Genomic DNA, 27,465 nt, shown 5'->3' with positions numbered 1-27,465 from the left:
GGTATGTTAGTGCAAAGGGAGGTGGCCTCAATAGTGATGAACAGGGCACCATAAGGTAAAGGAACAGGAACTGTGGAGAGTAGTTGGAGAAAACAGCTGGTATCTAAAATAGGAGGTTGTGGGTAATAGGCCAAGGTGTTGGTCAACGAGGGCAGAGATTCTAAGAGTGGGGCACACAATAGCATGTCCTGGGCCATTGGCTTTATGGATTTTAGGAAGCATGGAGAATATACTAGGAATGCAGGGAATGATAGGGGTTAGTGGAAAGATGCATTCTGGGGAGAGGTTCTGTGATGGGCCTAAGGATTTGAGGAGAGACTGGAGATCCTGTTGAATTCCTGGAATGGGGTCACTGTGGCAGAGTTTGTAGGGGAATCTTTCTGCAGACGTAAGGTTAGTTTGTGTATTGATGGATTTGGGGAGTGATGTTGAGGCAAGGTTCAATGTTACGAAATTCTAGGAAGTTATCATGGGGTGATTTGGGGGCAGAGGGAGCAGATCAAGGTTGGATGGAGGAGTGAACTGAGTCAGGCAGGGTTCAACATTGGTCGTTGGCTGAGTCTGATTGTAGCATTGGTGGCAAAAAAAATTTTTCCACTGCAGAGACCAGGAGGAGGAGAGAAGGTCTTTAACAAGTCCTACGTGATTGAATTAGGGGATGGGGCAAAAGGTGAGGCCTTTGGAAAGGAGTAACACTTGTCTGGGGCTAACGCTTTTTGAGGAAAGGTTCATGACTGTATTTTGGGTATGTTTAGGTTCAGAATTCTGTGTGGTGGTAGTAGGGAGCTGTGGAGGTTGAAGTAAATGTAGTATGCCTGCGAGACAGAGTTTGTCAGCTATGAGGGGACATGGCAAGGCTTGGAGGTGGTTGTTCAGGTAGTGGACAGTAGTAGTCCAAGTTGGGAGTAGGAAGTGAGCAGGTTGGAGAGTTTCGTGAGGGGTATTGTCTAATCTCTCGACTGCACTTAGCTGCCACACACTCCACCTCATCCTTGCATGCTTCCAGTCTGGTCACAAACATCACGAATCGCATCAAAGGCAGGGCTACCTGTGAAACCAGTCATCTGATCTACAAGCTGAGCTGCAACCCCTGTTCTGCATTTTATGTGGGCATGACAACCAACAAGCTGTCTGTCTGGCCAAATGGCCACCGACAAACTGTGGCCAAGAAATAATTGGGCCACTCTGTTGTGGAGCACACCGCCCAACATGATGTCCTTCATTGCACAAGTTGCAAATTTAGAATAAATTTCTTTTATTTCATGTCTATGGTCACAAACTTGAGGACCTACAAGTTTGTGACCATAAACTTGAAATAAAAGATATTTGTCCTCCATTTCAGTGACTGCCTCACAGCCTGTGCCATCTGGATCCTTCCCACCACCACCACCACCTTTTCTGAACTGCACAGATGGGACCTCACCTTGTAATATATCCTTCATACTTGTAACTCTCCTGGTGTCAGCCCTCGTGAGTCGTCTTTCCCCATCTAGCCCCTTCCCTGTTCCAGTTCCAGCACTACACAGCCCACTTTTCTACCAACACACCGAGTCTTTCTACTTCTCTCCTTTTCCACTAGCCCCTACCTTTCTCTCCCTACCCCCATCATATCTCCTGACTGCATCTAGCTGCCCCTCTCTCCACCTCTTCCCTGCATTCTCCCAGCAGCACTTTACCGTCCTCCACTCCTACCCTGCTACCCCAGCCTCCTCCTTACCTGCACATGGTTACTTCTTCCATAATGCGCTGCTGCTTGCAGTCTGGCTCCAGCTGCCAGAGGCTGTGGTCATGTGTGTGAGAGTTGCGTGTGTGAAAGAGATGTGTGTGTGTGTGTGTGTGTGTGTGTGTGTGTGTGTGTGTGGTGTTTTTTTGTAATACGCATTACTTCACCATTTTTCCACATCTTCGAATGAAATTTAACAGTATGTAAATAGTTCACAAATATTAACTAGTTGTAAGCAAACACTCTCCTACATTTTTGTAAGAATTGTTCAAAAAGTACCATTAAGCTAATTTCAAAACACAGCATTTCAAAATTAATCACATTATTTCACTTTGTAGCCTAAGTCACAGCAAAAGTAAATGTACATGTCACACTCAGCAACAGTTGACAACAATTGTCTACTGCTGATTGAATATTGTCCAATGACAAAATACCAAGAAATGGGAGATAGGGATGCCAACCAACCATTTTGTATACAATTTTCAGAATTAGGTACTAAGGTACATATTTTGGACATGTAGGTCGATTTATTAATTTTGAGTTACTAATTTAGCTAGTGCAGTGCTTTAAAACAGTGATTTGTATGAAAGTACAGTTTTGTAGGCCAAGTCATAAATCCTGTATGATTCCGTAAAATTGTTGTGGGTAGAAAAATAAAAGTAATATTTCATAATCCGAATGACATTTAATAAAATCCTCATCAACATAAAATTAGTTTGGTAGTGGTCTCTTTACTTGAAATTTTCAGATTGTGTAAACATATACTTTTTGGGGAATTTTAAAAATACAGTTTTTCAAAATTCAGTAAATTCAATAGTGGTGTTTTTATTAAAAACACCTTTATTCAACTACTTGTGTTTTATATATCCTACGAAAGCCCTTTAAAAGAGCTTTCAAACCAAGTCAGTTTCATCATTCTAGCATAGTTGGAAAACAAGTTAGAAACCAATCAATATTGTTCTTCCAGTATTTTTTTTTTACATTTTTGAGCACTCATTACTCAATATCCATTCATCAGAAAAGCTTGAAAAAACTTGTTTTCAAACAATGGAAACTGCAGGTAGGAATATCAACAATGTAGGAAAGGACAGATTGCTGCTTCTGTAAAAAAGGTGCGTCAAGTTGCGGACAGGCACTATTAAAAGAGACTCTTATATAACTTTCAGCCGCAGCCTTCACCAGTAAAGACACACACACACACACACACACACACACACACACACACACACACACACACACACACACACACACACACCAATTTCAGCATCTTGGGCTGTTATGAGTTGAGATGCAAACAGTAGTCTGGAGGGGCTGGTGAAGGGAGAGGGGGAAGGGGTAGTAGTGTACGAGTGGGGAGAGAGGTGAACGCAATCTGGTGGAGTGTGCAGGGACTAGACTGCCAACAGGCACAGCATCAGAAGGTTGTGGGGCAGGAATGTGGGGAAAGAAGGAACAAAAAAGGAGAGGAGTGAGGAAGACGGTCAGATATGGCGGCAGAGGGCTGCAAATAAACAGGCTTGGGGATGAGAATGGGGAGGAGATGATAAAACACAGGGAGTGGAAACTGTTCAGTGGAGGGCGTGGGGACAGTATGTTACCATAGATTGAGGCCGGGATAATTGTGAGAGTGGAGAATTTGTTGTAAGGATAATTCCCATCTACACAGTTCAGAAAAGTTTGTCGTGGAGGGAAGGATCAGATGACTTGGGCAGTGAACCAGCCATTGAAATCAAGTATGTTACGTTCAGCTGCATGTTGTGCCGCAGGGTGGTCTACTGTTCTTGGTCACAGTTTGGCAATGACTGCTCATCCTTGTGGATAGCTGGTTGGTGGTCATACCAATATAAAAAGCTGTGCAATGATTGCAGCAGAGCTGGTAAGTGACATGGCTGCTTTCACAGGTGGCCTGGCTTGACGGGGTAGCATAAACCTATGATAGGACTGGAATAGGAAGTGCTGGGTGGGTGGATTGAGCAGATTTTGCACCTGAATCTTCCACAGCGATATTATCCTTGTAGCTAGGAGTTGGGATGTGGAGTGGCATAGGGATGGACTAGGATGTCATGGAGGTTGGGTGGGCGGCAGAACACCACTTTAGGAGGGGCGGGAATTATCTCGACACAATGATAGGTAATCAAAGTGCTGGCAGAGGATGTGGTTCAGTTGTTCCAGTCCAGGGGTACTGGATGACGAAGGGGACTCACCTTTGTGGCTGGTTTTTGGGAGTGGTGGGAGGATTGGAGTTATGAGGGGAAATGTCACGGGAAATCTGTTTGCGGACTAGGTCTGGAGGATAACGCCTGTCTGTGAAGGCCTTGGTGAGGCTCTGAGCGTACTGAACAAGGGAGTTTTTGTCACCGCTGATATGTTGTTCCCGGGTAGCCAGTCTACAATTCGAGGGATTTTGAGGTGTGAAAGGGATGAAAGCTGTCAAAATGCTGGTATTGTGGGTGGTTGGTGAAGATCTTCATGATCTGGACCCAGAACCAAGACACACTATCTTCGTTCCTTCACAACCACAACACCTTCTCTCCCATCTGCTTCACATGGTCCTTCTGAACCCAACGAACTACATTCCTAGATGTTTACCTCCTTCTTTTTGATGGCTTCATCTGCACCTCTGTCCATGTTAAACCTACCAACCACCAACAGTACAAGCATTTTGACAGCTGTAATCCTTTTCACAACAAAAAATCCCTCACAAATAGCCTGGCTACCCAAGGATGGCATATCTGCAGTGACAAAAACTCCCTTGCTCAAAATGCTGAGGGTCTCACCAAGGCCTTCACAGATAGGCACTATCCCAAAGATCCAGTCTGCAAACAAATCTCCTGTAACATTTCCCCTCACAATTCCAATCCTTCCACAACTCCCAAAAATCAGCCACAAAGGACTGTCCCCTTTGTCATCCAGTACCACCCCGGATTGGAACAACTGAACCACATGCTTTGCCAGGGCTTTGATTACATATCGTGCCTTGAAATGAAAAACATCCTACCTGAGATAATTCCCGTCCCTCCTAAAGTGGTGTTCTGTCACCCACCCAACCTCCACAACATCCTAGTCCATCCCTGTGTCGCTCCCAAACCCAACCCCAACCCCTTGCCACAAGGATCATATCACTGTGGAAGACCCAGGTGCAAAATCTTCCCAATCCACCCACCCATCACTTCCTATTCCAGTCCTGTCACAGGTTTATGCTACTCCATCATGGGTCAGGCCATCTGCGAAAACAGTCATGTCACTTACCAGCTCTGCTGCAATCATTGCATAGCTTTTTTTATATTGGTATGACTACCAACCAGCTGTCCACGAGTATGATCAGCCACTGCCAAACTTTGGCCAAGACCAAAGTAGACCACCTTGTGGCACAAGAAGCAGCTGAACGTAACGTAGTTGATTTCAATGGCTGCTTCACTACCCAAGTCATCTGATCCTTCCCTCCACCACCAGCTTTTCTAAACTGTGCAGATGGAAGTTATCCTTACATCAAATTCTCCACATCCTTACATCAAATTCTCCACTCCGATAATTATCCCGGCCTCAACCTATGGTAACATACTGTTCCCACACCCTCCACTGAACAGTTTCCACCCCGTGTCTCTTATCATCTCCTCCCCATTCTCGTCTCCCACCCTGTTTATTTGCAGCCCTCTGCCAACATATCTGCTCATCTTTCCTCACTCCTCCCCTTTTTTCTTCCTTCTTTCGCCACATACCTGCCCCACAACCTCCTGATGTGGCACCTGTTGGCAGTGAGTAGGCCCTGCATACTTCACCAGATTGTGTCTGTCTGTCTGTCTGTCTCCCTACCTGTATACTACTATCCCTTTCCCTACTCTGTCCCCATCCCCTCCAGTTTGCTGCTTGCATCTTGTGTGATTTTGCATTCCGGCCTAAGTTGCTGGAGTTGACGGTCGCGAGCGCGTGTGTGCGTCTGTGTGTGTGTGTGTGTGTGTGTGTGTGTGTGTGTGTGTGAGTGTGTGTGTGTGTTTACTGATAAAGGTTGTGGCCAATAGCTGTCTGTGAGTATCGTTTAATAGTGCCTATCTACAACTTGACGTGTCCTCTTTACAGTAAGTAGTGTTATGTCCTTTCCTACATTGTTAAAAAATTTGTTGTGTGTTACCGATATGAATACTGCATGCATACTTAATTTCAAATAAACATAAGAGGGTCAGGTCGTAGAACTTGTTAAGTTGACATGGTATAACCCAAATTTGGTGTTATATTTATGTATTTTTTTTTTAAATTTCTGTTTTTCACTAAACTTGATGTCTTTTTTTTCAAATTCGATATTGTTTAATTTGCCAGTCAATGTTTGGAAAATTCTGTTTTTGCCAAATTTGATATTGTTTTTTGTCCAAGTCCATGCTATTTTTGCTAATTTCAGTGCTATTTTTATTATGACATCTAAGTTCTGCATGTGAGAAATGAACTGTTAGTTTAAGATCATTCATGAACCTCAGCATTAGAGTGATTGCAAGTCAAAATTTTGTTTTAGCATCAAATAACTACCATTTCTGAATATTAGTAAAATGCGACTCTGAGATTTCTAAATTTTGTTAAGACAAAAGAATTAATTTCGAGATATCCCACTGAAGTTGTCAGTTTTACATCCTGTAGGAAAGTTCTTGTAGAATATAAATATTTTGGGATTTCAGGAACCACTCGCCAAAAAGCAGAAATGTTGACTTGTCAATAGGCACACACAAAAGAAAGAAAACTGTAGAGTTAGGTGGGGGAAGGGAGAGGGACTGAGGGTAGTAGGCTAAAGGCTATGATCCTATTGGCTAGGAATTGAGAGTGGGAGCGGCACAGGTATCACACGCCTGTCGCAGACAAAGGGACAAGACTGTCCTATCCATCTACATAACACTCCCTACACAAGTCCTGTCTCATGCTTATGCTACCCTATCAGAGGTCAGGTCAACTGTGAAAGAAGTCACATACCACCCCTGGTGCAAAAACTGCACACATTTTTATGTCGGTGTGGTTACCATCCAGGAGGAATGGCCACTGCCAAAATGTTGTCAAGAACAAAGTTGACCACCCAATGGCACAACATGCATCTGAGCAAAGCATATTCAGTTTCAGTGGCTGCTTCACAGCCATAGCCATTTGGATCCTTCCTTCCAAAACCAGCTTTCCTGAAATAGGCACATGGGAGTTGTCCTTACAACATAACCTCTGCTTCCCTAATCGTCCTGGCCTCAATCTTGAACAACCCACTGTCCTTGGACCCTCCAGCCAGTAATTTCCAATTCCTCCACCTTGTCACTACTTGCCAATTCATGTCCCTACATTGCCCTTAGTGTGTGCTGCTTTTTACTGCTCACTACAATTACGCCAACTCTTATACATGCCACCCAACCTGGCTGGCAAACTGGTCACCTCCCTCTGAGCCTTTAGCCACCCAGCTCCAATCCCTTTGTCTGCCTCCCACCTCCCTCTCCCTCTACTCACCCCAACTGACACTACCCACACCACAATGAGTCCACCTACCAAAGAATGGTATTGGCACTGTCAGTGTAGGTGGCAACACATGGGCATAGGCATATATGTAACAGTGTGTGTGTGCGTGCATGCATGTGCTTGCATGCATGCCTGTTTTATTTTACTGTAGCTCATCAAATGATAATTCCAAAAACTACCAGTTTTCTTTCTTTTGTGTGTGCCTATCGACAACTCAACACTTCTGCTTTGTGGTGAATGGTTTCCTTTTATCCCAAAGTAATTATAAATTGCCAGTTTTTTGTTATTTAGTGAAAAACTCCAAATTTTGTCTTACCCTTTTTTGCAAAATTGTCCTGTTACTACTTATTGCTGGTGCTGTTAAGAGTTCCATTAAAAATTAACATGTTTTAAAGTGACACGTGTTTGGCTGATCATCATATTCTTGTTTTAGATTTTTTAATTTGATTTCATTGAAGTTTAAAACTGATTAATCATTTGATTGTTATAATCAGAGATAATTATTAATTAATGCACATCCAAATAGCTTGTTTAACCATATTGCGAGTGATAGCTGCCCAACCATAACTGAAGTTAAAATGCTTCCTGCTTGATTACATGTTTCTGCCTGTAGTCTTATCTAATTTTGGTTGTTATCTGTATGAACTTTTCTTGACATGATTGGACATAATCTCTTCATCCAGACAGTTTTTGTAGTATACAGCACCTACTAGCCCCAAATGGTAACCGGCTGCGGTGGCTGAGCGGTTCTAGGCACTTCAATCCGGAACCATGCAGCTGCTACGGTCACAGGTTCAAATCCTCCCTCGGGCATGGATGTGAGTGATGTCCTTAGGTTATTTAGGTTTAAGTAGTTCTAAGTCTAGGCGACTGATGACCTCAGGTGTTAAGTCCCATAGTGCTCAGAGCCATTTGAACCCAATATGGTTTTAATGTACTGTACTTAAAAAACAGTGTAATGTGTTTTGAATTCACATTTTTATCATCAGATGGCCTGCGTACTTTGATCAAAACACACGGCATGTTGTTTTAATGGAGAGTTGTCATAAAATATGTGCCTGGAACTTTTGTTTTCACCATCTCTCTCCGGAGAAATAAGATTCATGTTGTTCTTGACGTTTTCACATGTACTCACAATGGTCTTCATTACTGTTTACATTTGTTTGGCAATAAAATATATTGTCTTGACAAACATGTGCTTTAACTCACTTTCAATAAAGTAAATCAAAACCAACTTGTTGCTGATTGCTGCTGTCTGGTATAAACTGTCTGGTATAAATATTCTGTTCCACATAACAGCTACAGTTCACCATTATTGTCATTATTTTTCCTAATTGCTTTCAACTTCTTAATGCTTGTGATGGATTGTGTTAATTGAATTTTGAAAGACATTGATTACTTTGCACTTCTATTAATTTATCAAAAAATTCATATCTTATTGTTTCAGAAAAACAAAGCAATTAGGGCCATTCAATAAATTAATGCAAGGGTGAAGAGACCACTGTATTACAATCTGACATTACAACAACATTTGAAAAATTAGTTTTAGTCTAACTGTTCATTTGGAATTTTTACCAGATTTTGATGAAATCGAAGCAGGGGTTTTACCACCACCCGCCTCTGCAAATGGGAAAGGTGAAGCTAAGGGGGATGCAGAAAATCATTCCATTGTTATGGAACAGGTGGATGAACTGCAAGATACTGTTAAAGAACTGATGAATAAGGTATTTTTGCACAGACTAATCTGACATTGAATTTTTGCGTGTTTGTACTTTATACAGTAATTATAATTTTATACTGTATAGTTGAGTTGTTTTGTTTTATTTTGTGGCGTTCTTACTGTCCATTTACTTTTGAATAGCAAAGTATCAGTGAGATGAAAACATTTATAAAATGTTCAAAAAATCTAACCACTAAGTGAAAGGAATTGAAAATAAGAAAAAAAAGTGTAAAATCACTCGCTTTTGGAACCGAGGGCTACTGCCCCTTGTGGCAGCAGTCACAATATTGATATTTCTTTACTAGTTTGTAGTGGTTAGTTATTATTAATATTGGTTTCATTCTGATCTCCACGCATGGTAATTGTTAATTTTCTTTGTGAGAAGGTGCCACAATTTACTGCCTTTAAAATTGATCATAAAATGGGCTTCTTAGGGGAATTGTATATTTTGTAGTATCTTTTGTTAACTTTGATGGATTAATCAGTGAATAAATCTTTGAGGAAGTCCTGTCCAAGTTACTGTACACTCTTGCCAGTAAGTTAAATTCACGTCAAAATTTATGTTTATAATAATTTGCAAAGTCAGTGTTCATTAATGCTGGCTGTCAGAGATCCTATGCCTATATTAACTTTTGTTTGATTTGATGAAAATGTGACGATTGCAGCACTGCACTGGATAATGAAGTGATCGTAAATCTCACTTCGCCGAATTCACTTAAAAAATTATAATCATTGGTTCTTTATAATAATTGAACTTTTCCTTCTCACGAAGATAATTAGTTTCCGATAAAGTGCAAATTAAAATTTTGAATACTTTCACTCCGTATATTGTTACAATTTCGTGCTCACATGAGCTTTCACAATATAGACAACGTTAGACAAGATGGCCTGAGATAGAGTGACAAAAGAAGTGTGAGACACTGTTGTCTCTACTATTTATAGACTTACACAAAACAAAAGTTGACTTCTTATGCCTGGACATTCTTAGTACACTACTTATTCTTTAGAAATGCTTATTTTTAAATAATTCACAACTATACAAAAATATTAATGAAATTATTTAAAATCATGGCTTATGGGCCTATAAGAATGGCTTCGCCGTGGCAGAAGTGAAGAAAAGGTGTAGGAAAACAGGCTGCTAAGTGCTAGGACTAGAACATAGGAAAAGCCACTCAGAACTCCAAATGAAGGGAGACTTACTAGACAGAATGAGAGGAACTCATAGGAACTAGTAGGTTGTTTTTATCCAGTGAGAGCTGAAAGTTTGAGAACTTAAATATGAAAGTGAAGGTGGCAGCCAAGTCAGAGTTGACTGGAAATAAGCCAGAAAGAGGGGGAAACTTAAGTGCAAGAAAATGGCAGAGTGTGAGAAAATGACACATAAAATCAGAAGGAAAGATTCCAAAATTAATAAGAGAAGTGCAAGAACAACAGAATTATCACAAATTGATGTTAGGTGGCTAGTGAGAACCAAGTGTATGTAGAGAAAGTTGATGGGTGTAGAATTCAAGGAAAACTGTGGCAGGGAATACATACTGCATGTATGATGTAACGGAGATAAAAGTAATAACCACCACATATCTTAGCGTACTCTGCAGCAAGTTTTGAATTGGTTTTTGACACCATATATTTCCCAAGTGGCCTGCATGATGGAAGAGCTCTTGCCGGTAATGGAGATGATTTATATAGTTGTATGAGGATGCATAGAACACTTGATTAAGTGTAAAGGCTTCTGTCACAGAGGATAAGAAATGAAAGACAAATAAAATGGGTCGGGATGTGTATACAGTCTGATCACTATGTTGTGGACATGGAAGATGGGTGAAGAAAAGAAATTGGAGGGGGGGGGGGGGAGGATATTTCATAAGATGGACCTCACTTTTCAGGCCATGTATTCAGAAATTCATGGCAATGCTGAAGAAGTTTATTTCTCTCTTTTTTCCCTGAAATTAAAAAAGAAACAAATTATGAGCTAAAACCAGTAGTCCTCTTAACAATATTATCAAAAGAATAGATTGCTACCGACCATATAATGGGGATGCTGAGTCACAGACAGGCACAACGAAAAGACTGCTGAACAAGTTTTTGGCCAAAATGCCTTCTTCTTAATTAGACAACATACAGGCACACACATTCGCACAAATGCAACTCACACTCACATGACCACTATCTCTGGTTGCCCAGGCCAGGCTCAGTCGAAAGTACAGCTCAGACGAAAGTACTATAAGCCAAGAGCTTACTTGTTTAGCAGTCTTCCTTGTTGTACATGTGTGTGACACAACATGTCCACTATATGGTGAGCAGCAATCTATCATTTTCATAGTATCGTCATTATTCCATCCTGTATTTTTCAGTTTACCTCTTTTGGATATATTGGTATACAGTAGTACAAAGGGCTTGGTGTTTTAAAAATAATTTCGTGGTACTCCAAAGAAGTTGGTCTCAATGTAATAATAAAAATAAAAACAGTACTAAGCAATTAATAAGTGGTATGGACATAGTGAATGATTGACTACATCACAGTATTGTTAGTGGTTCATGTAATAACTGTAATCAATATTTGAAACATTGCTGTTACCAAAAATGACACTGAAATAATGGTGGTAGAACTGGACCACTGCACTGTTATGCCAGTATACAACACATCAGAAAAACCATTTGTTTCCCTTGCATTGAAGAACTTCAATCTGCTTGCTGTGAAGTTTTTAACTGGTGATTTCAGTAACCACAGCACATCTATTTGATATGTAGGCACCTTTGCAGAAGACCTGAGAGTTAAGGAAGGGGCTGAGATATAAAACCTGGACGCAATCCATAATGTGGAACTTCCATATTCATTCAGTAGCTAAGGATTTCAATGTGAGGACAACTGTGTTCCATAAGGTACAACATGGAGAAATGTTACATCAGACCCATCGGTCTGGCATGGAAAATGTGGCTGATATATCCCAAAATTACAGTACTTTCATTCAGATAATGAGGAAAGTATCATTTAAGTGCATTCCTAGAAGCTGCAGGTAACAGCACATAGTGGAATGACAAATGACTTTTAAAACATTACAAATATTACATTATATAATTATATTAAAATATTACAGGCTGCAAAATCACAATTTATCAGTATTGACTCCACTCAGTGTGGAAAAAGCAGTGCTGCATGTAATTAGCAAAGCAAGATGGAAGGAATGGATTGATAACCTTAGAAAAAGTAGGTCTTTATAACCCACTGCAGCAGAAAAACTTGGGAACCAAGGCTTACCAAACATGGCAGCACAGTGACATAAAGCCAAATTTCATACCAGCTTATGCTTGGAGAGTAGAACAGAACTTGTTAAGTGAAAACTATTATCTAAAACCAAGAAGGAAAGAGATGTACTCCATCTCCTTAAAATAACTAATCAGTGGCCTGAATAAAGTGGGGAATGATAAGGCCTTTGGTAAAAGATGACATTTGTCCCAAGAAAATCAAAAACAGTGATAGATCTTTTGTCCACATAAGAAATCATGAGAGTGTACCATCCAGAAAGTTGCAACAAGAAATAATACCTGTAAAAAATGTGTAGTGAATGGGGTGCAAACCCTCTTGCTCTCAAAATAACAGCCAATGGCTTGTGCTTCTCTGTAGCTGCATATACCTGCCAACTCTAGAAAAAATCTTGCATCCCCCTTTCCACTGTTCTAACTCCTCCACCCAATCCAGTCCTTCACTTCATTGTGAACCACATGCAACTTTCTGTGACTGCATCAGGGTGAGTTCATAGGTGCCCCTTTCCTAACCCACCCCTTGTGCTTCTCCTTTCCAGCTATCAGTCATCCCTCCTCCACCTCCCCCTTCCTCCTCTCCACCCTGCGTGTTTGTGGAAGGGAGGGGGAGGGGGGGGGGTTGCACGTGTTTGCATTTCTGTATCATTTAGCTCTGTGGAAAGCTGTCATTTGAATTGCTTAGTGGCCTTGTTTGTGTGCCAATCACCCACCCAATGCTTAAACTGTACAGTATTTATATTTCACCCCCTCCCCTCCAGTAGATCATGCATTCATCTATGGTGAGTTCCTGAGATGGATGACATGGTTTTCAACTGTGATTAATTGTTGATACCAAGGAAGTAAGGGTACTGTCAAGTTGTCGTCAATATACCCAACTGTTTAAAAAGCTGGCTGCGAGAGGTTCTACAGTGAACACTGCAAATTAATGCTTGTTTCCTCAGTGTAGATGAATTACCCCAGAAAGCGCTGCCTTAGTACTGGGTCGGCAACACACTAATTACGATCTGCTGGTAGATTGTGAGTACTTATTTGGTAGATTGTGTGAGTACTGAGAGTGTGAAAGAAAAATTGTTGAATATAAACGACAATTTTTTTCTTAGCACTGAAAATGTGCATTCATTGAGAACATGCTGAAGCACTTTGTGAGAACATCATCACAATTTGCTTCGACAGAGTGAATATTATCTCAAAGTTAGTGTTTGGTCGTCAGGGAGATCTTGAAATGTGATCTTGTATGAAGAAAATAATGTGTGGTGCAATGACTTAACTTATAATGAATTGTATATTAAAAAAGCACAAAATCTATCATTTTTGTTCTGCATGGAAAGCTAACTTTTCGTTAAAAAAAAGAAAGAAAAAGAAATGGCAAAAGGATTTGTTTATTGGATCAAGCTGCTATTGTATTTATGAAAAAGATAAATGTCGAGAGACATTTAAAAAATTAATGTGAACGCTGAGTTGTTTCCTTTACATAAAAAAAGAGAGAGAGAGAGAAACTGAAAAAAATCAATTAAATTTTCAGCAAAATCTGTTGGCAAAGCCAGTTGACAAAAGAAGGAAACACTTTGAAGAGATTGTGTAAAAAGAAGCATTTTAGGAAGATGAATATTTCAGTCTGTCAGGAAATATCCCTGTGATAGCAATGTGTTGCATTTATGATGAAAACATTCCATACATCTGAAGAACATGATTTTAGTACTTTACTCAAGACATTATCAACTCCATGAGACTTTTTGAGTTTGAGGGCATTAATTACATTCTTAATTTCTTTGCCAGAGCATAGAGTAACTGTAATTTCCTGTATACGTGAGGCATTGCTTCTTGCATATGTTCTATTGATTTATCCTTTGAAGTATTCATGCCAATCTTTTGAGCTACTTCAAGAACGTTATTAAACACATTGACTGTCTTGCAGTTGTCATTTATTATCTAGCTGTCTTCTTTAACAACATAGACCTCACTCCTTGACTGATTTCCTTGCTTCCCTTTTAACTGTTGCCCGTGTGGATTTAATTTTATTATCCTCCTCATTGATTACAGACAATATACAGAGATTTTTTATTTTCTAATCACTTTCATTGATACAGTACAGTATTTCTGGTAAAATGAAATAAATCCTACTTCTCTTTCTGCTATAACCATTTCAAACAATTTCTTTTTCCTTACACATAGTATTTTGATTCCTTTCGTAATTCAGGGCTTTAATGTCTTACTATTACCATATTTAATTTTTTCATGGGGAAGCAGCTATTAAAGATTCTTACCTCAGCCTTCACTGGACATGATTACCCAAAAAGCCTAGTTCGAAATCAGATTTCCATCACATCCAATCCTGATACAGCTGCTTCCTCCAAACAACAACTTAGGAGAGCACCTCTTGTCGCTCAGTACTGTCTTCATCTTGCTTGTTTTAATCAGATATTTCAACAACACTATGACTCATTAAAATCATGCTCTAAATTGAGGTCCATTCCACCTGACAATTTGCGCACCACACATAGAATAGCTTCTGACCAATCTCCGCAGTACCCTGGTCAGACTTTATGCTCAGTATGCACCCATTTCCATGCCCTGTGGCTCCTACCCCTGTAACCATCCTCCTGTAAGATTTATTCTATGCACACTCCTACGATTGTACTGTAACTCGCAAAACATATACTATCATATGGAGAGCCACATGTGAAATGACTCACGTTTTGTACCAGCTGTTATGTAAGCACTCTTCAGCCTTCTCGATCACAGTGACTACCATCGAGTTATCTGTTAGGATGAATGGGCTTAGACTGTCTGTATACTGGCAACACAAACTATCCTGTTGCAGAGCATGCTATACAACTTGCCAGTCATGACCTCAGAGCCTTTCACTTACAACCCGCCAGTCATGACCTCGGTGGCTGTTCCACCAGACGTGTCATCTGGATTCTTCCTCCTGACAGCAGTTTTTCAGAACTCCACAGGTGAAAACTGGTATTACAACATGTTCCTGGTTCTCACTGTCTATCTGCTCTTAATTGACATTAATTTCTTCAGTCTCAACATATCTTCAGTAATTATTCCTTTCTTCACTCTCTTTCAGTTTTTTATATCTTTTATTTTCAAGCCTGTGCGATTTACCCTGAATCCCCCCACCTCTACTACATATAATACTCTTGGCTTCCCGCTCTTATTAACTCTTGTGTGATGTTTAGTCAGTAATCTTTCCTTTGCTTATTACCCTATTTTTCAACTTTAAGCTCTCAGGTTTTCAAATGTTGTGTGGTGCAGTCACCAACAATCAGTCTTTTGTTCTCATTCTGTCTGGTAAGCGTCCCCTGTCTCAAGGTATTGGCCGACTTTATATCAAATCCCCCATTTCCTAAACCTTTCCAGTGTTTTTCCTTCACCTGCAATCATTCTGCCAGAAGAAGAAGAAGGCACTAGCTCTGAAAGCTTGCACATTTCCTTAACTTTTATACATGTTTTCTGCTGCTGTCACCTGGTGTAAATTTTATTACCTGTCCAATTATATTTCAAAACATAGATTTTTTTATGTAATAGCTGTTACAGATTGGTACAAACCTATCTACAAATACCCAAAATTTGCAATTTACATATCACATTCGTCCCCCCTCCCCCCATGAACCATGGACCTTGCCGTTGGTGCGGAGGCTTGCGTGCCTCAGCGATACAGTTGGCCGTACCGTAGGTGCAGCCACAACGGAGGGTATCTGTTGAGAGGCCAGACAAACGTGTGGTTCCTGAAGAGGGGCAGCAGCCTTTTCAGTAGTTGCAGGGGCAACAGTCTGGATGATTGACTGATCTGGCCTTGTAACACTAACCAAAACGGCATTGCTGTGCTGGTACTGCGAATGGCTGAAAGCAAGGGGAAACTATAGCTGTAATTTTTCCCAAGGGCATGCAGCTTTACTGTATGATTAAATGATGGCGTCCTCTTGGGTAATATATTCTAGAGGTAAAATAGTCCCCCATTCGGATCTCCAGACGTCGTTATCAGGAGAAAGAAAACTGGCGTTCTACGGATCAGGGCATGGAATGTCAGCTCCCTTAATCAGGCAGGTAGATTAGAAAATTTAAAAATAGAAATGGGCAGGTTAAACGTTAGATATAGTGGGAATTAGTGAATTTCGGTGGCAGGAGGAACAAGACCTTTTTCGTCAGGTGAATACAGGGCTATAAATACAAAATCAAATAGGGGTAATGCAGGAGTAGGTTTAATAATGAATAAAAAAATAGGAATGCAGGTAAGCTACTACAAACAGCATAGTGAAAGCATTATTGTGGCCAAGATAGACACGAAGCCCACACCTACTACAGTAGTACAAGTTTATATGCCAACTAGCTCTGCAGATGATGAAGAAATTGATGAAATGTATGATGAGATAAAAGAAATTATTCAGGTAGTGAAGGGAGACGAAAATTTAATAGTCATGGGTGACTTGAATTCGAGGGTAGAAAAAGGGAGAGAAGGAAACATAGTAGGTGAATATGGATTGGGGGGTAAGAAATGAAAGAGGAAGCCGTCTGGTAGAATTTTGCACAGAGCATAAATTAATCATAGCTAACACTTGGTTCAAGAATCATGAAAGAAGGTTGTATACGTGGAAGAACCCTGGAGATACTAAAAGGCATCAGATAGATTATATAATGGTAAGACAGAGATTTAGGAACCAGGTTTTAAATTGTAAGACAATTCCAGGGGCAGATATCGACTCTGACCACAATCTATTGGCTATGAACTGTAGATTAAAACTGAAGAAACTGCAAAAAGGTGGGAATTTAAGGAGATGGGACCTGGATAAACTGACTAAACCAGATGTTGTAGAGAGTTTCAGGGAGAGCATAAGAGAACAATTGACAGAAATGGAGGAAAGAAATACAGTAGAAGAAGAATGGGTAGCTCTGAGGGATGAAGTAGTGAAGACAGCAGACGATCAAGTAGGTAAAAAGACGAGGGCTGGTAGAAATCCTTGGGTAACAGAAGAAATATTGAATTTAATTGATGAAAGGAGAAAATATAAAAATGCTGTAAATGAATCAGGCAAAAAGGAATACAAACGTCTCAAAAACGAGATCAACAGGAAGTGCAAAATGGCTAAGCAGGGATGGCTAGAGGACAAATGTAAGGATGTAGAGGCTTATCTAGCTAGGGGTAAGATAGATACTGCCTACAGGAAAATTAGAGAGACCTTTGGAGATAAGAGAACCACTTGTATGAACATAAAGAGCTCAGATGGAAACCCAGTTCTAAGCAAAGAAGCGAAAGCAGAAAGGTGGAAGGAGTATATAGAGGGTCTATACAAGGGTGATGTGTGCACTTGAGGGCAATATTATGTAAATGGAAGAGGATGTAGATGAAGAACAAGGCCCCAGGAGTAGACAACATTCCATTAGAACTACTGACGGCCTTGACAAGAAGAAGGGACCGGTTGGTAGGGCATGTTCTGAGGCATCAGGGGATCACAAATTTAGCATTGGACGGCAGTGTGGTGGGTAAAAATTGTAGAGGGAGACCAAGAGATAAATACACTAAGTAGATTCAGAAGGATGTAGGTTACAGTAAGTACTGGGAGTTGAAGAAGCTTGCACAGGAGAGAGTAGCATGCAGAGCTGAATCAAACCAGTCTCAGGACTGAAGACCACAACAACAAACAGCATCACATTTTACACAGCCTTCCAGACAGCTTCTTGTAAGGCTGCCTTGAAACTTTCTGTAGTCTGTTCATTGGTTAGTGTGTTTTCCATGACATCTGTTCATTGTAATCAGATGATTGTTTGGTATGGATAATTGTGCATCATGATGAGAGAGGCTATTCGCTACAGGATAAACATAGGTTTTGCTGATTAAGTGTTTGTACACGTAAATGTTTCTATTAGTGTACTGCTTTCCTGATTAACTCTGGTGGGAAAATTAACAACAGAACACAAGTCTTAATGAAGTACTATTTCCAAATCTTTCCTTTTATCTGAACCTTTCATTAAATTAATAAAATCTTCACAAACTGTCATTTGCTTTCTTTTGTCCCATAAGTGACATAATAATGACTCAAATTTCTATAAGAACATATGAAAGTTTCCCTTTGAAGATCTTTTTACTGCAACAGTTACAAATGACTAATCCAGTAGTTGCAATTTGAAAGAACAGGATTCCAGTTGTTGATTACAGCAGAAACTACTGTTATTAATATAGTGGCACTTGAATTTGCTTCAGAAGTTTCTCTGTGATGCCTCTACAAGTCATTTACACAGTCCCGATCTCTGCGCATGTGATTTGTCATTTTAGCCCTGAAGAAAGATCTTCTTCGCTGGCAATTTGCATGCTTGTGTACAATGTTGGCAACCACAAACATTTTTCCATGAAGCCACTTACCTTCTTGTCTCACAGTGGGATAAATGCTTTAACAGTTATCGCAGCTACACTGGAAATTAAAAAAAGTGAACTGAAACTTTCTTTTCCACCTGTCTCATTTTCATTAGACTGCCCCCGTATTATTAGTAAATGTTTGAGCAGTGTGAAAACAATACTCCCCATAAACCACGCAATGGGTTTTTGTCTGAATTCTCATAACCAAATGAAGAGTGAGAAATGGACAAATGGGGTATGTAATTTACCAGTGTGATGTCTAGTTTTCCAAAAACATATTTAATTGCTTGGAAGTAGTCTGAGTAATTAAGAAAAACTTAATTAGTGATTAGAGGGAAAATTGAAATGTTTCCCAAGCAGCTGCTGCTAACTATATAAGTGAAGTATCAAAAATTTTGTCTCTTCAAGACCTAGCTATTTAGCACATAAAAATAGGCACTGTTGTGATGTTTAACTCTCAAAATGTCTTCCTTCAAATCAGGTACTAAATTCAGGTCATTTCAAGAGCGGAAGATGCTAGGAAAGCAAATGAGGGATCAAAAAGATCATGCTTTCTGAACAGAAAAAATTTTTGGATAAAATAAAAGAATGGCAAATTGTTTTGTCTAAAAGTAAGAAATAAAATAGGTGAAAGAAACATTTGACACTTCCCTTGAGTGGTGCTCAAAATCTTGTACAGCAAATGAAGTGCCATTTGAGAATTAAAATTTCAGTTTTAAGTTAGATTAGAATTTTAAAGAGTACTAGAGGATATTTGTCTGATGGAGTATGTACATGGGGGAGTATGTATATGGTGCAGTCTGCTGATGTGTGGCCTTGACATATTACTGTCATCTATATCCGAAAGTGTAAAAGAGTTCCGACAATTTTTTCAGTCTCAGAAATTTTTCAATAGAGAAACCTTCAAGTACCAGGAAAGGGAATACATACTCTTAACCAGCACAATATCTGCTGTGTATGATTTTGAGCATCATTCAAAGGCACATCAAATGTTTCTCTTATCTGTTTTATTTCTTACTTTTAGACCAATCATTTCACAAAACATTTTTATTTTTTAATTTTTTTACATACATTACTACTCATAGTTTCTCCATATTTTCCCTGCAGAAACAGCTGCTAATTTATAGTCTTCTATGTGTATTCTTCTAATATCTTATGCATAATGGTAAGGTTATTGAAAACAGTTTCTTTTGTGTGTGATACTTCATTTATCTTGACCCCTTTTAAAGCAGTCTGTATGACAGAAGAATTAAACCTAAAAAAAAGGCTTACCTCTCACACCTGAAATAGCAGGAATACCTGCCCAGGTAGCCACACATTTTAACATAACTGCTCCAGGGATGGGAGGTGTGCCAGCCCCCAGACGACGAGTGGTCAGTGTAGTGGCCAGCCTCCATTGAGTTCAGGCAGTTTCCCAAATTCCACTAGGTGAATACCAGGTTTGTTACCATGTTCTGCCTCATATGCATGCTACTCAAACATTTAGAAGACTTTCACACACAGAATTTACTTTATGTGCAGGCAGGTTAGTTACACTGCTTCTGTCCTGAAAGATGAATAGGAGACTGATAAAATAGCTGTTTGGTCTCCTTAAACACTTACTCAGCATCACAGGAATTCTACCATTGCTGACAGTCCCCTCCTCCGCCCTGTATGACCAGCTATCAATTCAGCTTATCTATCTTCCCCCTTCCTGTTAAGGTGTACACCATGCTTGGATATCACCCTCTCCCAATAGCAGCAACTGATATGGCACTAATGTGAGCCCTAGCCGAAGTCAGCAGCAACCCGGTTAGTTGCTTTGTTAACTCAACTAAGGCTTTGCTCAACCGTGGGTGGCCATGCTGCTGCAGAACCCCAGCAAAGCCCCCCACGTGTGTAATGTTGCTGTACTTATCTTCTCCACATCACTCTTTATGCTATATTCTCTATTCTTTTCCAGGGTGTTGCATGCTCCTCTAACACTCTTCAGCCAGATCCCTAATCAGTCCTTCAGTATCCTTTATTACGTGGCTAAGGCTAACAGTGACGTGGTGCCCTGGTCCTCGCCTTTACTGCAGGTGTAGGCCTGCACCCCTCCAATGACAGCTACCTAGCAACAAGACCTTTCCTTTTCTGCGCAACTAGTTTCTGGCCAGTGTCTTAAATTCTTATTGATGGTTTACTGTGGCATACTTTCTTTTACGTCTAAATGAGGCTCTTTCCCTTCAAAAGGCTATATCTATTCAGTAGCTCAACAGCAAGAGAACTATCCAAAATACTTCCTTCTTTCTCCCTTTCCTGTTACCTTTTTCTTACATCCCATTTTCTTTTCCTCCCCTTAACTGCTGTAACTCAATTTTGGTGGCTTCAGTCTTTGCCAATAGGGTCAAATCTTCATCTCTTTTTCTGGGAGCTACCTTTTTATACATAATGTACACACCCATGGAAGAGACTCAAGGGGAATACCTTTCTCTGTCACACTGCAATCACTCTATGAAACTGATTTACAGTTGTCACACCAGTCTCAAGTTACTAACTAACCAAGGCATCAGGCACATTTATCACGCATGGTAATACTATTATAAATAATTACACTGCTGTATCTGTTTTACACATCAATGTCATATATTAGTTGTCTTTATACTTGCATATTAATGATGTATGTGTAAACAAATTATAGCTACTGGTCCTGACAAAACTGAATAATGGTACATAAGCTTTAAAAATCAAACCTGTGCTAATTTTCATTTATGAACACTGATTAAGTGGTTATTTAGCCTCCAGATGCAATGGAGATGCAAATAATTAAATCCTCACATAATTTACCCCATGTTTATTAAACAAATTCAAACCTGAACATATGATATCCCTTCTTATATACTTTTCCTTTTTTATAAGTAATTTACTACCAACAGGACACTTTAGTATTATGAACTGGAGCAGGGAGTAATACACACATTTATTATGCAACATAAGTGAAATTAATTGTTAAAACTGGAATAACAGAATAACAACAGCAGTGCAAAATTACAGTGTCTCTTTCACAACAAACAATGCTGTTAGGGAAGCTACACTTATGAACATTTTTATCTCTACTAGTTTTGTGTCTTTCCATTTACTTGCCAACAAAGACCTGGGGGGGGGGGGGGGGGGGAGGGGGGGAGACTGGTGTGAATAGGAATATGCCAAAGGACTTGTTTGTGTTTTGCCATTCCATGCCTAAAGTCAACATGTTTTGAGAATTAAACCAGAAGGCAATTACTCATTACAGCTGCTAGTGTATGTATGTGTTGTGGATTTTCAGAGACAGAAACTGCACATAGCTTGGTTGGAACTGGCATTATGGTGTCGCCAAACTTTTGAGCAAGCTGTTATATTCATTTGAGAATTCAGATTTGAATTCAGATTCCAAAAATTTTAACTAATCACCTTATTTGTTTAAAATATCACTGAGTTGTGGTTCGATTTCCTCATCAGGAGCTATACAATTTTCCTTTTCTTGTAAAGTATCTCTTCATGCTGTCAGCTGTGCTGTATCAGCAGACACCTTTACAAAAACAAAAAATAGGTAACATTCTAGTAATATGACTGTTCACGAAGGAAAATATTGTGTGATTTACCTCTGGGGGTCCGTACCAATAACTGAGTGTTCAGCGCAGTTGTCTGTCACACCAAGGGGCCCGGGTTCGATTCCTGGCTGGGTCGGAGATTTTCTCCGCCCAGGGACTGGGTGTTGTGTTGTCCTCATTATCATTTCATCATTGTCAGTGGAAGGCAATAGGAACCCACCACTGGAATCACTTCCCTAGACGCTCATGCGGTCCACCTCACTGACGAGGCTTCCCCCATGACGAGACCTGTCGTAAGGCAGAACACAAAGTTAATTTGTACCTCTGAGGAGAAGAAAAATTGTGTTGTTGTTGTTGCTGTGATCTTTTGTCCAGAGACTGGTTTGATGCAGCTCTCCATGCTACTCTATCCTGTGCAAGCTTCTTCATGTTAGAATAAGTACTGCAACCTATATCCTTTTGAATCTGCTTAGTGTATTCATCTCTTGGTCTCCCTCTATGATTTTTACCCTACACACTTCCATCCAGTACTTAACGGGCGAGCCCTTGATACCTCAGAATGTGTCCTACCAACCAGTCCCTTCTTCTAGTCAAGCTGTGCCACAAATTCTTCTTCTCCCCAATTCTGTTCAGTACATCCTCATTAGTTACATGATCTACTCATGTAATCTTCAACATTCTTCTGTAGCACCACATTTTGAAAGTTTCTGCTCTCTTCTTGTCTACACTGTTTATCATCCATGTTTCCCACACACGGCGACGCTCCATACAAGTACTTTAAGAAAAGACTTCTTGGCACTTAAATCTATACTCGATGTTAACAAATTTCTCTTCTTCAGAAGTACTTTCCTTTCTATAGAGGAGGAGGAGGAGGATCTTAGTGTTTAACGTCCCATCGACAACGAGGTCATTAGAGACGGAGCGCAAGCTCAGATGAGGGAAGGATGGGGAAGGAAATCAGCCGTGCCTTTTCAAAGGAACCATCCCGGCATTTGCCTGAAGCGATTTAGAGAAATCACGGAAAACCTAAATCAGGATGGCCGGAGACGGGATTGAACCTTCGTCCTCCCAAATGCGAGTCCAGTGTGCTAACCACTGCGCCACCTCGCTCGGTTTCCTTTCTATAGCCAGTCTACATTTTATATCCTCTCAACTTCAACCATCATCAGTCATTTTGCTCCCCAAATAGCAAAACTCATTTACTACTTTAAGTGTCTCATTTTCGAATCTAATTCCCTCTGCATCACCTGATTTATTTCGACTACATTCCATTATCTATGTTTTCCTTTTGTTGATGTTCATCTTATATCCTCATTCCCATCTCTGTCAGAATTACAATGTCGTCAGCAAACCTCAAAGTTTTTATTTCTTCTCCATGGCTTTTAATTCCCACTCCAAATTTTTCTTTTGTTTCCTTTACTGCTTGCTCAATATATTTGAATAACATAGGGGATAGGCTACAACCCTGTCACACTCCCTTCTCAATCACTGCTTCCCTTTCATGCTCCTCAGCTCTTATAACTGCCATCTGGTTTCTGTACAAATTGTAAATAGCGTATTGCTAACTGTGTTTTGCACCTGCCACCTTAAGAATTTGAAGGAGAGTATTCTAGTCAAAATTGTCAAAAGCTTTTTCTATGTCTATAAATGCTAGAAACATAGCTTTTCCTTCCCTTAACCTATCTTCTGTGGGAAGTCGTAGGGTCAGTGTTGCCTCATGTGTTCCAACATTTCTACGGAATCCAAACTGATCTTCCCCGAGGTCGGCTTCTACCAGTTTTTCCATTCGTTTGTAAAGAATTTGTGTTAGTATTTTGCAACTATGTCTTGTTAAACAGATAGTTAGGTAATTTTCACACCTGTCAACACCTGCTTTCTTTGGGATTGGAATTACTATATTCTTCTTGAAGTCTGAAGGTATTTCGCCTGTCTCACATATTGCTCACCAGATGGTAGAATTTTGTAGTGACTGGCTCTCCCAAGGCTATCAGTAGTTTTGATGGAATGTTATCTACTCCCAGGGCCTCCTTTTGACTTGGATTTTTCAGTGCTCTGTCGAATTCTTCACGCCGTACCATATCTCCCATTTCAATTTCATCTATGTCCTCTTCCATTTCCATAATATTGCCCTCAAGTGCATCCGTCACCCTTGTTTGGACCCTCTATATACTCCTTCCACCTTTCTGCTTTCCCTTCTTTGCTTAGAACTGGTTTTCTGTCTGAGCTTCTGATATTCATATAGGCGGTTCTCTTTTCTCCAAATGTCTCTTTAATTTTCCTGTAGGCAGTATCTATTTTACCCCTAGTGAGATAAGCCTCTACATCCTTACATTTGTCCTGTAACCATCCTTGCTTAGCTATGTTGCACTTCCTGTTCATCTAATTTTCAAGACTTTGTATTCCTTTTCACCTGCTTCATTTACTGCATTTTTATATTTTCTTCTTTCATCAGTTAAATTCAGTATCTCTTTGGTTACCCAAGGATCTGTACTAGCCGTCGTCTTTTTAACTGCTTGATTCTCTGCTGCCTTCACTGTTTCCTCTCTCAGAGCTACCCATTCACCTTCTACTGTATTTCTTTCCCCTGTACTTGTTAACTGTTCCCTCTCTCTGAAACTCTCTACAACGTCTGGTTCTTTCAGTTTATCCAGGTCCCCTCTTCTTAAATTCCTACATTTTTGCAGTTTCCTCAGTTTTAGTCTACAGCTCATAACCAATAAATTGTGATCAGGGTTCACATCTGCCCCTGGAAATGTCTTACAATTTAAAACCTGGTTCCGAAATCTCTTTCTTACCATTATATAATCTATCTGAAAGAAAAGTATACAAAGATGAAAACAGTATTAGTGATGACTGAAACCTCTGTTAACTACGATCTGAGTAAAAATGAATAACATAAGTAATGGAGCTAATTAGAATTCTGTTGGAATAGTATTACATGAAAACCACTTCATCCTACATTGAGTAATAGGTTTCATGTGAATCTATAAAGTGAAATGGAGAGATGACAACCAGCAAAAATCATGGCTTGAATACTCGTGAAAGGAAGAGCTCGTTTTAATGCTACATATTCATTTTTTCTACAGTTTCAGCTTTGCAGTGATTACACTTCATTTGCTGCTTACACATGAGATACATTGGATCAGAAAGACAATTTTGAACTGTGAAGCTTATATGTATTAATTTTAGTAGACATGATTGTACTATAATATATACAAATCAGATTTTTAAACCATTGATGAGGCTTGTAGGGTCATTCTTGTCAGTTGTCTCACGTTGGATGTAAAAGTAAAATTACTCTTTAAACTTGAAGTGTTGACGTGCATTGACTACAGAACATTAGGAACAGGTTGAGTGTGTATGCTCAAGTTTCATAGAATTTCTGTAAAATCCGGACTTGGTTGCAAATGCTTCAAATATAAGCCTTTGAGATCGAAACACTTCAAAAGATTTACAATATACACAATTTATATTTACAACATGCTTTTTTTTCTAGATATTCTGTTTAAGTTCATGATCTCACAGCAACAACAAAGAGTAATTATTAATAGTGCAGGAGACACATTAACTCCAGCACTTGCATTATCTACTGTTTAGTGTACATTCATGGAAAGACTGTAATTGTTTTTCATTCTTTGTAATGCCTGCAATGAATAATGTTATGGAAACGTTTTACACGTACTATATTTATATCTCACTACAAGAATTTTTTAAACAATCACCATGACTCCTCAGGAAGCACATACGGAGGGTTGCTGAAAAGTAATGCCTGTGGATTTGTAATATGAAAACTCTTTAAGCTTTTTAATTAAAACAAACATTATTAACATTCTACATCTTTATTCTTAATATCTACGTATTTATTTCTCAACACGGCCACCCTGGCAACAAACACATTTCTCCCAACGAGAGACATGGTTGTTGGTACTGCCATTGTAGAATGTGTGATTATTTTGACAGAGCCACAACCTCACCTGTGCTTGCACCACTGCGTCACTCTCAGTGATATCCTCAAAGATGTTCTTTAAGTTTTGAAAATAAATGAAAATTGGATGGAGACAAGTTGGGATTGTATGGATGATAATTGATGACAGTGAGTCCGAGGTGTTTGATTGCAGATGTCACAGTGTTCATGTGTGGTCTGGCACTGTCATGCTGAAGGAGAGTTACTCCATATGTGGATGAACTCATCAGATTCAAAACTTCATTATAGCACTTTGTTTCTCATACACTAATACAGTTACATTACACGCCACCATATTACATTCTACGATTTGGGGCCCTCTAACAGTACAAGGCTACAAATATGTAGACATGAAGAATAAAGTTGTCTAATGTTAATAAAGTTGGTTTTATTTAAGGAGCTTAAAGAGTTTCCAGGTATAAAAAAAATATTGAAGACATTACTTTTCAGCATGCCCTTGTCTTACATTATTCCATGTAAGCAAGAGTACGTCATTACAGGCCTATGCACGCCAGTGCCCAGAACTAGTATGTTCCAAGAAACCACAAGCCAAAATGTGATTTTTCAGGGGTCATATCTGGGATTCCATTGATAAAGGAGATAAAAGGTCAAATATTTTGGATAGCCCTCGGCCTAGCAATCATTTCCCCCCTGCAGGACTGGGGGTTAGAATAGGCCCAAGTCATTCTTGCCTCTCTTTTTGACCTCCATTCTTCTCATTTCTCCCAAAGAGCGAGCCAATTGTGGAATGGCGCCTTACACGGTGCATCGTGTCCATCGTATGGTCCAGGGTATTACATTCCACAGTGACCGTCTTTTGCAGTATGACGATGAGCTGCACGTCAATTTAGAGCGGCAAGGTGTTCATTTTGTCCGGCGCACCCATGGGGGTCTGAGGTGTAATCAGTTTGCCACCGTTGCCTTCATCTTGGCCTTCAAGGATGACACATTACCCAAGAAGGTCAAGGTGATGGTCTGCCGCTTTGATGTCAAGCCATATATCCATCCCCCATTGCGGAGCTTCAACTGCTGGAAGTTTGGCCATATGTCTTTCCACTGTACTTCCAGCATCACCTGTTGAGATTGTGGATGTCCTTTGCATCCCAACGCTCCATGAGCCTCACCTCCCATCTGTGTCAGCTGCGGAGAGCATCATTCACCTTGCTTGCCATACTGCAGGTTTATAGAAAGAGAGGAAAATCATGGAATACAAGACCCTGGACTGACTGACCTACACTGAGGCTAAGAGGAAATTTGATAGGCATGACATCATCCTATGCTGCTGCTTCAGCTACTGCCCAGCCCCATCTGTTCCGCCATTGACAGTTGGCCATCAGGGCCGCAAGACTAAAACTGCCCCCTTGACGGTGGGGGGCACTTCCATCCCTGTTGCTACTGCACCATGTG

At 40.0% G+C, this 27,465-nt stretch overlaps 1 protein-coding gene across 3 annotated transcripts in view; it reads left to right on the top strand.

Moving 5' to 3' along the window:
- The window catches only part of LOC126282525 (protein arginine N-methyltransferase 1), a 96,399-nt gene that overhangs the window by 40,851 nt on the left and 28,083 nt on the right, over positions 1–27,465 (top strand). For all 3 annotated transcript variants that reach the window (XM_049982192.1, XM_049982194.1, XM_049982193.1), the window contains one exon: positions 8,777–8,922. In XM_049982192.1, coding sequence (XP_049838149.1) covers positions 8,777–8,922 — 146 coding nt within the window. The remainder of the gene's footprint in view (positions 1–8,776; positions 8,923–27,465) is intronic.

Source organism: Schistocerca gregaria, chromosome 7 (genome assembly GCF_023897955.1).
Source record: "Schistocerca gregaria isolate iqSchGreg1 chromosome 7, iqSchGreg1.2, whole genome shotgun sequence".
NCBI classification, from domain to species: Eukaryota; Metazoa; Arthropoda; class Insecta; order Orthoptera; family Acrididae; genus Schistocerca; species Schistocerca gregaria.
Note: the sequence above shows the minus strand (reverse complement) of the source record. Positions and strands in the feature narration are given on the sequence as shown.